Source organism: Schistocerca cancellata, chromosome 8 (genome assembly GCF_023864275.1).
Source record: "Schistocerca cancellata isolate TAMUIC-IGC-003103 chromosome 8, iqSchCanc2.1, whole genome shotgun sequence".
Lineage (NCBI taxonomy): Eukaryota > Metazoa > Arthropoda > Insecta > Orthoptera > Acrididae > Schistocerca > Schistocerca cancellata.
The window spans coordinates 7542879-7558714 of record NC_064633.1 but is presented as its reverse complement, the minus strand read 5'-3'; the positions used below and the strand labels follow the sequence as shown (position 1 = coordinate 7558714).

Here is a 15836-nt window from a genome sequence, read left to right as displayed (position 1 = left end):
TACTAAAATCAAATTCCTGTAGATACAACGCCCATCGTGACAATCTTCCATGAGTTAATTTTGTTGACATAAGAAATTCCAGAGCTCGATGATCGGTGTAAACCTTAGTATGTCTGCCAAACAAAAATGTCCGAAATGTTGTAGAAGCCCAAACAACAGCCAAAGCTTCAAGTTCCGTAATCGAATAATTCTTTTCTGATTTAGAGAGAACACGACTTCCAAATGCAATAGTTTTCTGTACTACAACGCCGTCTTCTTCTGTCTCTTGAAATAAGTGTGCACCTAGGCCTTTGTATGATGAGTCCGTCGCCAGACAAAAATCTTTAGATAAATCCGGGTGTGAAAGAAGTGGAGCAGCAACTAAAGCATCACGAAGTTGTTCAAATTCTGACTGAGCTTCCTCATCCCAACACCAATTAGAATTCTTACCAGACAGTTCACATAAACGAGGTGTGGCCAAATCGTCCAATCTAACAAAGCGTCTAAGAAAATTACAGACACCAAGGAAAGTACGAACATCACGTTTTGTGGTAGGAACAGCATAATTACGAATTGCGTCTAGTTTCTCTGGATCAGGAAGAATACCTTCTGTAGAAATAATATGACCAAGAAATTTCACCTGAGAACGACCCAATTCAGATTTTTTCAAGTTCACTGTAATGCCAACTCTTGCAAAAATACGTAATAATGAATCCAAAATTTTGTTGTGCTCACTCCGAGAACGTTTAGCAATAAGAATATCGTCAACATATGAAGTAATATTGTCACGAAGATAAACAGGTAAAATTTCGTTTAAGCTACGAATGAATGCTGCTGAAGATACAGTAAGTCCAAACGGTAATTTCCGAAACTGGTAACAGTTACCAAAGGCTAAAAAGGCAGTGTATTTTCTGCAATCAGGGTGAAGTTCTATTTGCCAAAAACTTGCGCGCATATCAATCGTGGATAAAACTTTAATTCCACGGAAATGTTGAAGAAGTTCATCTAAATTTTGTGGGCGGTCAGTTTCAGGAATAATGATATTATTTATCTGTCTGGAATCCAGAACCAAACGAATTGATCCATCCTTTTTAAGAACGACATGTAATGGGCTGGTATAAGGACTGACTGCTGGCTCAATAATGCCTTGATCTATCATGTATTGAAGTTCACTCTTAACCTTATCTCTGTAAGCCAAAGGAATAGCGTAGGTTTTCCCGCGAAATGGCGTGTGTTCTTTTACTTTAAATAAATATTGTAAGCCTTGTATAGTTCCTGTGTGATGACTAAATACTGTAGCATGTGAAGCCAAAATTTGGTGCAGTTCTTCTCTTGCAACGTCATCTGGCACTTCAGCTTTCTTAACCTTTTCAATAATTAATTCTTCGCTATTAATTATATCATCCATCGCGTCTCTGCATCTATTGTCATTGTCATGAATAAACACACTGTCGTCACAATGCTCAACGAAAACATCAGAAGTAAGAAACCTTAAACATTTTGTATCTGACTCAGATCTTGCTAAACACTCGAAAAATTTCAAACATTTCGGCATTCCGGCAACAGTCAAATTCACACTTCCTTCTTTAAAGTTCAAAATTGCTTTATGTGCATTAAGAAACTCCATTCCTAATATAATTTGTGTACTGAGTAATGGAACAATAATAAAATTAACAGAAAATTCGTATCCTTGACAAATGAAATTTAGATTGGTCTGTTGTTTAACTTCCACACTTTTTCCAGAAATCGCTCCTCGAATTGTAGTTTTAGAAACAGGTAACACAAGACAAGCAATAGTTCTTACACATATACGAAAAACTGATTCACTAATGACATTCAATGGGCTCCCAGAATCTAAAACTGCAGTGAACTTATTCTTACCCACACATACTTCAATAACAGGATGTAAAAATGCGTCTACATTATTTTCCTTTTCGTCTAGCAAAATATCTCTCATGTCTTCCAGGCGTACGTAGTGTAAAGTCGTAGTGTCATTACTTTCTGAACCGTCTATATTGCTGCCAGAAGCCGAAGCTACAAGTCATTGTCGATTGTTTGCGTCACGTCTTTGGTTATTCGCGTCATTTCGCGGATCAATTTCTACTAATTGCACTTGTCTCTCGGAAGTTCTGTGATGTGGAGGATGCCAATTAGGTCCTTCCTGTCTGTTAGATGCAAATTCTTGGTTCTGTCTTTTATTAAAAGTTCTGTTTTCCTGTCTGTCTGCATAATTACTTCTTGTATAATTTCGACTGTCACTTCTGAAATTATTGTTGTATCTACTACCCTGATTACTTCTGTAGTAAGAATTTCTATTACTGTATGAATAATTTCTGTCTTGATGATACCGATTACTGTTTCCGTATGATTGATCATTCCGGTACGAATTACCGTTATTATAATTGTCTGTGTAATTTCTGTTAGAACGTCTGTTATTGTCGTAAGGCTGGTATCTATTGTCCTGTCTGTTACGTCTGTCATTCTCAAAATTACCCATATAACGCCAGTTCCGATCACTATCCCTTTTCATTGAAAATCTATTGTAATTACTGTTACTGAAAAAATTACAAGAAGTCCCGTCGTCGTTGTCATACTCAAGTTCTTGTAGCAAGGTCTCAATGTCGTCTTTACATCTTCCGGCTAAAGCAATTTGTCTTATGGATTGTGGCAGCTTAGTTAAACAAATGCGAATTAATTCAATCGGGCTATAAGGGTTGGACAGGAACTGATTCTTTGGAATCATGTCTTCAAAGTATTCTGCCGGCGTGCGGAACTCAGACTGTTTAAAATTACGCTGCATAATAAGACTATGTTTGACTCTGTCTTGTGTGTTTTCGGACCAATATGCCGATAGAAATGCATGATAAAAATCTTTTAGATTATTACAATCTCTAATGAGTGCACGCATGCGCGTCGCCGGTTCGTTTTCTAAATATCCACACATAAATTCCAATTTGTGACTTAGTGGCCAATTTGGTGGAAGTGCGTACATAAATTGATCTAACCATGCACATGGATGTATGTCATTCTTAGAATTGCGGAAGATCTTAAATTTCCGAACAGTCAAAAAGTGTTTATAGTCAAAGTTTTCGCCTCGTGGCAACAAAGACGTACCGCGTCTGTCCCAATCTGAATGTCGATTATTGTCAAGTTCGCGCGCCTGGCGCTCTCTTGTTGCTTCTCGTAAATGAAATAAATTACTTTCTTCAAACCCCTCTGCTATCTGTGATTCTAAATTTCTTCTGCTGTCTTTTCCTACAATTTCGCCTTCGATTTGTTTGACTTGCTTTCGAAATGCCTCGAATTCCCTTTTAACGCGTTCATTAAATTTTCCCTGATTTTCAACATGTTTATTTATGCTCTGGTATTCTTCGGTTTCTGAAAATGGCAATGGAGCTGTGTCATCTGAATCTCTGTCCCCATTTAAACTAAGATTTGTCAATTTATCCGAAATCTCCTCAACTCTTTCCGATAAGTCACCTAATTGTTCTTTCTGTTTATTTAAGTCTTCCGTAAGTGTCGCGACTCGGGTTTCAGTATTAACACATTTAGTAGTTAACTGTTCATACTGTTGTGTTAGGTTATTTATTCTGTCATTTGGTACGGATTCCTCGATTCTCTCAAATATTTCTTCCTTATCATGTGCACGTTGTAAATTTAACTCTGAAAATTTCTGTACTATCACGCGATCTCTTTCTTCCTGTTCTCTATCCTGTTCCCTTTGTCTAATCTCTACTGCAATTAATCTATTATTGTGAGAATTCAAAATCGGTTGTACTTCTTCTCTAATTTCTTTCTTTAATTCATCTTTCTTATTTTTGAAACATGTCCCTATTCGTGAGTCTAACCGTGTTTCCATTGTTCCCATTTCTGTTTTTAATTCAGATCCTAACTGCGCTCGCATTGAGTCTAACCGTATTTCCATTGTTCCCATCTGTGTTTTTAATTCAGATCTAAACTGTGATTCCATCTCTGTTTTAATTGTCCCTATCTCTGTTTTTAATTAAGATCGTAACTGCTCCATTGTTCCCATTTGTGAGTCTAACCGTGTTGCCATTGTTCCCATATCTGTTTTTAATTCAGATCTTAAATTTAATATTGCACTCATCAACTGCTCCATTGTAAATGGTTAAAAATTCTTTTCGCCCCTAACATTTCCCGCAAAACTAACTGCGTTCTGCATAGCCATAAAGCTATCTGTGTTCGATACTATTTCAGAATCTTCTGTCGTTAATCTCGTATTCTGTGAATTTTCTGATTGAGAAAAATTTTGAAATGGTTCCGGACTATTTTCCTGACTTATTAAATTGTTTTCAACTTCATTATTCATCATACTGTTGTCCTGTGTTGGCGAGTTCGCCATCTCAACAATTTCATCATTCTGACTATCCATCATTTTTGCCTTCTTCATCGATCGCGTAATCATTTACAAGACATACAAAACTCGTCACTATACGAAATTTATACACAATGACACTTTGTCTCCAACAATACCATTCACACGAAATGTTTCCCTCAAACACAATTAATCGAACAATTGAAATAATTGCACTAAAATGTCAAACCCGTAGACAAGACAACAAAAATTAAATTTTGAAAAATACCATTAGAAGAATGCCAATTACCAAATCTACACATGCAATATAGACTACTATTACTAAACTACAAATTACTACAACAATACTACTGTCTACTATTTTTACAATCAGAAGAATTCCAAGGGACGATCCGAAGCAGCGGTCGCCACGTGCATGGGGGCTTAATTGTTTAAATGCAAATAATTTTTATTTTTCGTGGCTGTATGTCCGATTACGCTGTCTCGTAAACGGCTGGCCCTGACTAGTTTTAGTACGCTATCTGACTGCATAGAACAACAACAAAGAATGAAATGAAATTTCCATTAACACAATTAATTAATTAAGTCCCCAGCAACTATAAAACCTACGAAACCAAAACACAAATATAGCTGTTCTGTGTGTGACGTGTGACTCAACGTACACATCTGGCACGGTTCTTTTTCAATAAGATAAGATAATTTAAACACCATATATGCTGAAGTAATTAAAGAAAATTGGAATACTATCATTACGCAAGAAAACCAGAATTACACTCTAATCCAAGAACACAAGCCAGATGCTTTGTTGACTGAACCTGTAAAGACGCATTATTCAAGACATAGAAATAATGAGAAAAAAAGCGTGTTTTGTTACCTTCATATCTATTGACGAAAAGCACTCTAATCATTACAATATCTGTATTACAACAACATCTGCTGTCTCTCCCATCAAACAACTGCATAAAACATGGAACAGGCACTCACTACTACGACATCTCAACAACTTTCCACTCCGACTTCACGACAACCACTCTCCACTACATCTGAATAGGAACTGCCCACTACAACTTCTCAATAATCACTCTCCACTACATCTGAACAAGAACTGCCCACTACGACTTCTCAATAATCACCGCTCTCCGCAACCTCTCAATAATCACTGCCAGTGGAGGCGGCGGAACAAAACTCTCTGGCGCGATCTCTGGCGCTGTGGCTCAGTGTAGCCACCTTTCAATAGTCTTCATTAATGTAGGATTTGTACAGACTCCATCACAACTAATAATATGCCCCAAATACTACATCTCTTGTAGTGTGAAGTGAGACTACTTTAGTGTTACGTGTGTTGCATACAGCCTGTGGAACAACGATTTTAGTGAAACTTCCTGGCAGATTAAAACTGTGTGCCGGACCGAGACTCCGCTACAGAGTGTAAATCTCATTCTGGGAACGATTTTAGTCATTGCACTTCCTCCTCTACGTCGTCTGCAAAGATTGTTATGCCATCCAATACGCTTGGTCTTAACTCTCTCAAAACTTCATCTATCTATCGATGAAATGTAACTGGCGCATTTTCCAAACCAAGCAGCATATTGTGTTATTGGTCGTGCTCAAAGATGTGTAACTGCCGTTTTCTGTCATTCCTCCAATGCTACTTCCAACTCCCCACATTCATGCGGGAAAAATATCAGTACTGCCCCCAAACTGTTCAAACTTTCAGTTAGGTTTGGTACCGGATATGTGTCTGTAACCATATGACAAGATATTTGTAGTCACAGCAAAAGTGATAAGCTTCAGTTCGATCAGTACCTTTTTTCCTGGTTTTCGCCAAAGACTGCTAATTATCCTCAATAATGCTATTCGATAAATGTTGTTTAAAGAACGCCGTTACCAGCTGCACTTTATAAGGTACAGCCATGGCTCTGATACACATTGGCCCATTCCTAATTCGGACACTGTGTTGTGCTACAGGGGGTGCTAGGAAAGCCCAAGAAAGATTAAACTGGTCTTCAAACTCCAACAACAATTCCTCCTTGGATAATTTTTCTGTTCTTTCCGAACGTTTTATCTTCTCCTATAATTACATACTGGTGGCTTGTTTATATGTAGTGTCCGAACTCTTCTTATCAAGAATATCTCTCTCCAGAGTCTCTTAACTGGAGACCAATTGATCTGTAGACAAGTGAATGTCCTCAGTCCCCAAGTTATCTATTATGATGGGCACCACCTGCTCATCCTCCACCTCCCGTACACGTAAAATATTCCTCTGAACAAAACTGCGTGATTTACCTAATTCATCATTTTTCTCTCAGTGGATCAATCACCCATAACCTGTGTGCCAACGGATCAGCTCCTTCACTCATCCACAGCAGTTTTCCTATAGCTTTCAATGTTTTATCAGGCGAATTAATTCTCAGTGGACTTGAAGACAGTTCAGTTGCTCCCCATTGCACCAAGAATAAACCTTGTGGAAATGTAGCATAGACAACAGTTTCTCCAGATTAAAACGCCGTCAGTGGCCAGATACAGTGGCTATGTGAGTGTGAGCTGTGTTTCTGTGATACTGTGTGTGTTTTCTACGTTAAAAGAATGCCTTTTAGCCGAAAGCCCACGTGTGTATCACTTTTATTGTCGTCCCTGTCTGCGAGTCAACTTCTCCTCTGTACGGTTAATAGCAATCTGTCGTTTCCATAATATTGTCGTTAAACTTACGAAAGGTTAGTGCACTCCTGTGTCCAATAAAAACTTGTGTTTTCCACCATGTACTAAGTGAGTTAAGCAAAATTCCGCCTCTGCATGTGTTTCTGTTATGCTAAATTAACAAGCTCTACTCAGAATCCTGGAGAGACTGACGTTTAACAGTAGGTTGCCATCTTTCAACAATATTTCCGTATCTGGCATGATCAGCCACATCGTTAGCATTTGACGCCGGTGGTAAAAAGAAACGCTTTCTTTCACAGACTTAGGTAAGTGAATCCAACTCATCTGGTGCTAATGACATTCCTGTGACTCCTGTTAAGCCTTCCGGAAATTTTGATCATATCTGTCTTAATACAAGTCACATGTATTGACATTAAGTGTCCTATTTCTCTCCATTCAGCTGTGGATGGTGCTTTCTGACACACTGTTTAAATTCGCCCAATAATATATACAACTATTCTTTCTCCTATAACGCTGCAGTAAAACTCTCCCCAGACTGTCAGATGTATGAGAATTCCTTAATTCTTCAAGATACATCACATATGTTCTCGCATTTCCTATTTAACATAATTTAGCGGTACGTAGTAACTGCGAATCTGACCAACAATTCAGCTTCTGAGCTGTCAAAATATTGTCTACAAATGTGAACACAGTCTCTCCTGTTTTACGCAAAAAGCCGAGGTAGCTGCATTAATTTCTGGGGAGGGGGGGGGGGGGATGATGCTGATAATTTGGACACGGCTCTGGTTTCTTGTAATTGCTCTAACTACTTATGCTGTCTGCGTTATCTTTCCTCATGTGAGCCACTAATCAAGGAAAGACTAAACCACCTCTGTAATGGTAACCTGTTGTTCCCCAGGTTTACTCATTGCAAACCCCGAGTGTACGACAAAAGGACAAAACAAAAGGAAAAATACAGTAAAAAATTCATACTAACATTACATTACAATTTTTCCTACTAATGTATTTTAATCCTTACATCTGAATGCTAATCATGCAGCTCTCTGTATTCTCCAGCAAACTGCCCAGGACCTTTACATTCAAAACACTGCTGAAGATTGAGTTCATGGGACATTATGCTACAGCAAGTTGCACTTCCACACCTCACTAGGCATATTCTGTCATATGTTCATCTATTGTTATCTACCCAATGCAATCAATGCTGAATCCATTTTCGTGAATCGCTCCTTCAACACAGGTCTCCTATGTAATTGCTTCTCCATTGTCAATCAGTTGAGCAAAGAAAGTCAGTTTACCCTCATTCCCTCCACTGAGATGATGATGCTAATTGCTGATGCACACATTGTTGGCAGTAATTGTCTATTTCTGGCAACACTGTAGTGGTGTCAGTGTTGTGGATGCTGCTATTTGTCAGGATGATCGACTGAGAATGCTATACAAGATTTCAGGTGCATACTACCAGTTTCTCGGTCATACTCCATTAGCAATTGAAGTCTTTATACACTGTGACTCTCGTACAATGGCTGCTGGTGGCAACTCTAATTCATGCACTGAGGCCCAGGTGGTCATGGTAACCTCAGAAAACCACAATGCTAGATTCTTACCACGCAGCAGATGAGGACGGCATGTCTGTGCGCTACCTCAGTGAAGAACAGTGGCAAGAAGCCTTTCTGAGTCTTGACTGACACATCTGGTAAACCGCAGGAACAAGTGTAGAGCAACCAACCACTTCTCTGGGGAATCATTTGTGTGGTGCGTTGGACCAAAACCCAAGATCCATCGAAACATGCACGGGCCAGCTCGTGACACCCGGGAGATGGCCTCGGCTGTATGATGCTGATTCAAGCCCCACAATACCGCATCTAGTAGCAGCCCATAGACCAGCAGCTAGCAGAGATACTGTGCCTAACAGAGGTCTTGCCTCAGCATTATTCCAGCACCGAAGCGAAATTAGATTATCAGCTAGCTGGCCAATCGGATCATGGCTTGAAAAGCTGTCTGGAGGGTAGTTGGTGCGGCAGTAGTTAAGTCACAATAGTTTGAGGGACATGGAGTCTTGTATTATCTAGTTCAAATATGACATATAGTCCTCGAAAGTATCCCAATACTACCGGCCTTATATCGTCGGAATGTAAAAGCTACTATCTGTAGTACCATATACCAACCAGAAGTGATCATGTTGTCTATCAATACCTCATACCAGCCGGCCGGTGTAGCCGAGCGGTTCTAGGCGCTATAGTCTGGAACCGCGCGACGGCTACAGTCGCAGGTTCGAATCCTGCCTCAGACATCCATGTGTGTGATGTCCTTAGGTTAGTTAGATCCAAGTAGTTCTAGGGGACTGATGACCACAGAAGTTAAGTCCCATATTGCTCAGAGCCATTTGAACCATTTTGAACCTCATACCATCTTGCGCTGGGTTGATAAGATAATTATGAATATTGTCTGGAAACCTTCATTCCAATCAGTGACTCCACACACGTCCATTATGGTTGTATACACAAAAGCTTGGATTTGTCAGATAAGACAAACTGATGCTCGGCATGTGCCCACTCTTTTCGTTGCTCGCACCACTGTTGGCCCACTTCTCATTGCTGTAGAGTCATGGGAAGCCACAACATGGTGGCTGTAGCGAAACTCCACGGCATTCCTGAGGTCCTCACACTGCCCTCGTGGATACTTGTCCTGCTGGAAACAATCCCGTTTCCTGAATATGGGTACACTAAATGGCTGTACGATCCTATGATCTAACACGCCCTCGCAAGCTATGCTCTGGGGCCGCAGTTGTAAGAGGTAGCTGAGATTCTGCACAGTATAAAGTACGGTGCATCTGAACCCCTAGATTCCACATTAGCATGACTTTCGTAGGATACTGTCCAGAAGAGTAGGAATATCGCAGACGATAACCACAGTACACAATCTCAACAGCCATGTTCGTGTCACAGTCGAATACCGCCAGGAATTGGTAGACATTCGTACTTAGACGTGGCACAACGCTATTTACTCACAAACAAACAACGTTTAAGTGAGGAACATACATTGTATTTCTTCATTATATAATGTAGATGGTGTTACTTTCAACCCGCCAGGGTAGCGAGAGCGCTAACGCGCTGCTTCCTGGACTCGGGTAGGCGCGCCGGCCCCAGATCGAATCCGCCCGGCGGATTAACTGCGAGGGCCGGTGTGCCAGCCAGTCTGGATGTGGTTTTTAGGCGGTTTTCCACATCCCGCTAGGTGAATATCGGGTTGGTCCCCACGTTCCACCTCAGTTACAGGCGTCGCAGTCATTTGAAACGCATCCGCACTATTTCACGATTTACACTAGACGCAGACAGTTGGGTTACACTGATTCAGTCCTGGGCCAGTATGGGGTGGCAGCATGAAGCGCATCCGGCCATCACTAACATTAACACTGCCAAATCCTTTGTAACCACGCCGACCCTGCGACCGCTGGGGGACTATGGCGTAAGTGAAAGAAAGAAAAAAAGATGGTGTTACTTTCGCGTGTTTTGTGCTGTTGTTGTTAAACTGTAATCATTAATTTAACTGGAAATGTACAGGGTGGGCAAAGTGAAACTGACCAGGAAAGTACTTCAAACACCTGAAGACAGATAATCCATTTCAATCAAAACGCACCTGGTGGTAAATAACGTAGACAGTTATGCTTATCGTAAGGTGCACGAAGCGTTTTCCTGGAGCTTTATCGTGCCCATTCTATGATACATTTCATTCGAATTTGCCTCGCCCAGATGTTGCAGTTCTTCTAAGCAGCGGTGTACTTCATTAACGTGAGAGTGGAGCCTACGACTGAGTCACAACATAACACGGTAGATTCACCGAGTACCACACCTGTGCAGCGGCAGCGAGTACTTACATTGAGCGCCTTGAGCATCTGCACGTCCTCCTGGTACTTGTGGTACGAGTCGCAGGCCACGTCGCCGTTGGCACCATTCGTGCCGTACTCTGGGTGTTCGTGCAGCATGTGGTCCCAGATGTTTTCGCCCTTGCCTGCGTACACAGCGGTATGTTATTGCAAGTAGTGCAGTGTAGTTTTGCATGAAATGACAGAAAACCCGTTGGGCGAGGACGTTTAATACCTACAATACCACTAGCCTTTTGGAAATGGACTCGACACATCTGAAAAGTACACGTAAAATAACTGATTGAGATTAGTGGAATTTACGAAGGTTTTTAATCAAGTCAGACAAATGAAAGGGATAGCGCAGTGACAGATAGAGAAAGTGGGAGGCAAAAGCCTGAGGTACAAATAGTGGCTCTTATCCGTGGTAGAGAACGATCAAAAGTTATGTCAATGAAAAGCAAACGTTCAGGCAGAGGATCTCTTGCGTGTTTAAGGTGGAGATTGCGAGGTGTCAGCAAAATCTGACGTGTGGAACGCCACCTTTTACTGCGATTATGGCTTGTTGTGAACAACCGGAGCTGTCAGTATTTACTACCAAAAACAGTCTTTATCACAATTTATTTGTTATGGTAACCGGTTTCAACCACTATTGTGGTCATCTTCAGACCTACATGTCGTATACAAAGCTTTAATTAGAGGGCTACATACATTAAAGAAAATATATAAATTTATAAAGCTATAAAACGATGAATTACCAATGAGTAAGAACTTCCTTCTGCTGGAGAATCACTACTGGAGAAACTGTTTTTCTTTCCTTTATTGTTATTTGACACCTTGCAATAAGGTGGGCTGGCACTACGCTGCTCTTCAACCAAAAGTTTTACAGAGAAAATACATTGGAGACACAGAATGTACAGAACAAAGTGCGGGGCAAAAAACAATAGACACAGAAACAAATAACACGTAGCCGTTCACATGTGAAGACACCTAAGGAAACTGTTGGCACTGCACACGGACACTGATGACGGACACGACACGTGAACGATGGAGCGTGGGCGAGGAACAGCACCGAGGCACAAATACGACGGCACACACACTAAAACAGGGGCGGGCAGGAATCCTGCACATGTGCGGTGCACTTACACGCGTGCAGTTAACAGGTGTTCCGCGTGCACACAGGGGCAAGCTGACCACCCGCTTATCTCCCATCCCCACCATACCTTCTGTCCGCTCCTTCCTCTGTAACGCGTTTTGTTTCCTAGCTTCCTTTATTGAGTGAATGAATAAGGTTAGTAGGAGTGCTTGAAGGCAATCATGGTTTGAAAGAGTACCTATTACCTACGATACGTTGCATTTAATTATCACAGGTGGAGTTTACAATAAGTTTAATATCTGGAACAAAATTTCTACATACAGACAAACACAAACAGTTACGTAAATTTTCATCACTGATGTTTGCTCTTAACCGAGACTTATTAATTCAGCAAATGGTTTTCCAGCTCTCGCTATATTAAGTGCAGTCTTATAACTTGCACATTCCGCTGGGCTATTATTGTTGTCGTCCTGAAAACTTGAAAAGAGTGCTCCACAAAATTTTAAATCAGTTAGATGAGAGACATGACGAGAGAAAGTCGCAGATCTCTCGTGACAACAGCAACTACGACAAATTCAAATGGCTCTGAGCACTATGGTACTTAACTGCTGTGGTCATCAGTCCCCTAGAACTTAGAACTACTTAAACCTAACTAACCTAAGGACATCACACACATCCATGGCCGAGGCAGGATTCGAACCTGCGACCGTAGCGGTCGCGCGGTTCCAGACTGTAGTGCCTAGAACCGCTCGGCCATTCCGGCCGCCCAACTACGACAGATTCATCTGGTATCGTCAGATCGCTCTTCTTACGCTCAGTCAATTCCCCATACGCTCAGAATCCGACAATAAATTGTACTCGTCCTTGTGAAATTTATTATAATGGCCTTCAATACTAAACTTCCGTTGACCAGCGAGAATGCTGCCACATATTAAACATTTCGAATTTTCACGTTTTTGCACAAAGAATAAATGATTCTCCCATTACTTTTTAAAAGATAACAAATCTCCACTTCTCCGTTTCTTGAAATACAACGTTCACTACATTGTGCTCGCTTCGCATCAACGTCCGCTGCTTAGCCTGGCACTACACTGCCGCAACCTGCCGGCTGTCGCCACAGCCCCGGTCGACGCCTGCACGCGAGCAGCACACGTGCAGCGCTGTGCGCTCATGAGCCGTGTGCAACGTTTGCCCGCCCCTGCACTAAAACGATGGCGATGATCTCCGGCGCGCGAATGTCCACTTTACGTGTGCGAGTCCGGGAACATGCCAAGAGGGGAAGAAGGTGGTGGGGGAGGGAGAGGGGAGAGCAAAGATGCCAAGGGCAGAGGAGATGGGGGGAGGAATGAAGGTATGGGGGTAGGTTAAGCCTGGGGGAGGAGGGGGGAGAGAGGGAGGAGGGAGGGAAGGGGGAGAGAAGGAAGAGAGGGTGCCCATAGGAACAAACACAGGAAGAAGGAGGGAGTATCAAAGTTGGTAGGAGGGGTAGATGGAGAAGAGCATCATCAGGAATAGGGAGCTGGCAGAAGCCACCTTGGGAGAGGGTATGGAGAGTGGAAAGATGGAGAGCAGGTGGGACGTGGAAATACAGGTGCGGCAGCAGATGGGGGCGGGAGAGGATGGGAGAGACAAGCGGGTGAGGAGGATCGAGTTTATGGGAGGTGTTGAGGATCCGTATCCGTTTGAGGAAAAGGAGGAAGTGGGGGAAGGGAATGAGATCGTACAGGATCCACCCGGGGGAGGTGAGATGCTGTAAGCGAGGCGAAGACCATGGGGTTCTAGGATCTGAAGGGATTTGTAAAAGGTAGGGGGAGCGGAGATCCAGGCAGGGTGGGCGTAGCAAAGGATAGGGCGGATGAGGGATTTATGGGTATGGAGGATGGTGGAAAGGTCCAGACCCCATTTATGGCCAGAGAGGAGCTTGAGGAGATGGAGGCGGGAGCGTGCCTTGGCTTGGATTGTTCGGAGGTGGGGGGTCCAGGAGAGGCGACGGTCAAGGGTGACGCCAAGGTACTTAAGTGTGGAGGTGAGGGCGATAGGACGGCCATAGACGGTGATATAGAAATCGAAGAGGCGGAAGGAAGGGGTGGTTTAGCCTACTATGATCACCTGTGTTTTTGAAGGATTGACCTTAAGCAACCACTGGTTGCACCAAGTGGTGAATCAGTCAAGATGGGACTGGAGAAGGTGTTGGGAGGGCTGCAGGGTGGGGGCGAGGGCAAGGAAGGCGGTGTCATCAGCGTACTGGAGAAGGTTGATGGGGGGTGAAGGCGGCGGCATGTCCACCGTATAGAAAAGGTACAGAAGAGGGGAAAAGACGGAACCTTGGGGTACACCGGTGGAGGGGAAGAAGGTGTAGGAATCCGTGTTATGGATGGAACCACTGGTTGCCATGGTGAAGTTGGACGCCGTTCCAAAGATGAGACAGCTTACAACAATTTCAGTGGAAAGAAGCCCATTGGTTAGTAATGACATCATTCCATCAGAAGTGGGCGGAGCCTCCATTATATATAGTAAGACGTGCACCGGTTTCTCCAGTAATGATTCTCCAGCAGAAGGAGGTTCTTACCCATTGGTAATTCATCGATTTATAGCTTTATAACTTTCTTTATTTTCAATTGTGTATGTAGCCCTCTAATTGAAGCTTTGCATACGACATTTCGGTCTGAAGATGACGACAGTAGTGGTTGAAACCGGTCACCATAATATATAAATTGTGATCAAGACTGTTTGATAGTAAATATTTGTAATACATCGATCACTGTCACTCCCACAGTGTATTCAAAAGGAGCTATCAGTATTTTTAACCACGTTGTTTAATCGCCCTCCTATGAAGGTGAGTCGAAGCTCACTTTCATAGGTTCGGGCCGGAGCACTTACAGTGTTCTTGGGGTGTGTAGGGAACAAGTACACGTCAGAGCACCCCACTGTTTGTATTCACTCGTTACATGAATGCTCTCAGCCCAGGGGCGTTGGCAGTGGATTTCGTATCACGGCCGACGTTTACATGAATCCTCAGCTCTTCTCATTGCAGGAATTCTTGTGTGAAAGAGCTCACTGACAGTACCTCAATAATAAGTTTCGGTCTCGGGCCTATTGCAAATGTTCAAATGTGTGTGAATTGCTAACGAGCCAAACAGGTGAGGTCATCGGTCCCTAGACTTACACACTACACTCCTGGAAATGGAAAAAAGAACACATTGACACCGGTGTGTCAGACCCACCATACTTGCTCTGGACACTGCGAGAGGGCTGTACAAGCAATGATTACACGCACGGCACAGCGGACACACCAGGAACCGCGGTGTTGGCTGTCGAATGGCGCTAGCTGCGCAGCATTTGTGCACCGCCGCCGTCAGTGTCAGCCAGTTTGCCGTGGCATACGGAGCTCCATCGCAGTCTTTAACACTGGTAGCATGCCGCGACAGCGTGGACGTGAACCGTATGTGCAATTGACGGACTTTGAGCGAGGGCGTATAGTGGGCATGCGGGAGGCCGGGTGGACGTACCGCCGAATTGCTCAACACGTGGGGCGTGAGGTCTCCACAGTACATCGATGTCGTCGCCAGTGGTCGGCGGAAGGTGCACGTGCCCGTCGACCTGGGACCGGACCGCAGCGACGCACGGATGCACGCCAAGACCGTAGGATCCTACGCAGTGCCGTAGGGGACCGCACCGCCACTTCCCAGCAAATTAGGGACACTGTTGCTCCTGGGATATCGGCGAGGACCATTCGCAACCGTCTCCATGAAGCTGGGCTACGGTCCCGCACACCGTTAGGCCGTCTTCCGCTCACGCCCCAACATCGTGCAGCCCGCTTCCAGTGGTGTCGCGACAGGCGTGAATGGAGGGACGAATGGAGACGTGTCGTCTTCAGCGATGAGAGTCGCTCCTGCCTTGGTGCCAAT

General features: G+C 43.3%; 1 protein-coding gene across 1 annotated transcript in view; it reads right to left on the bottom strand.

The window, feature by feature from the left end:
* The window catches only part of LOC126094960 (myrosinase 1-like), a 121044-nt gene that overhangs the window by 64198 nt on the left and 41010 nt on the right, over positions 1-15836 (bottom strand). The window contains exon 3 of the mRNA XM_049909615.1: positions 10848-10981. Within this exon, the coding sequence (XP_049765572.1) occupies positions 10848-10981 (134 nt within the window). The remainder of the gene's footprint in view (positions 1-10847; positions 10982-15836) is intronic.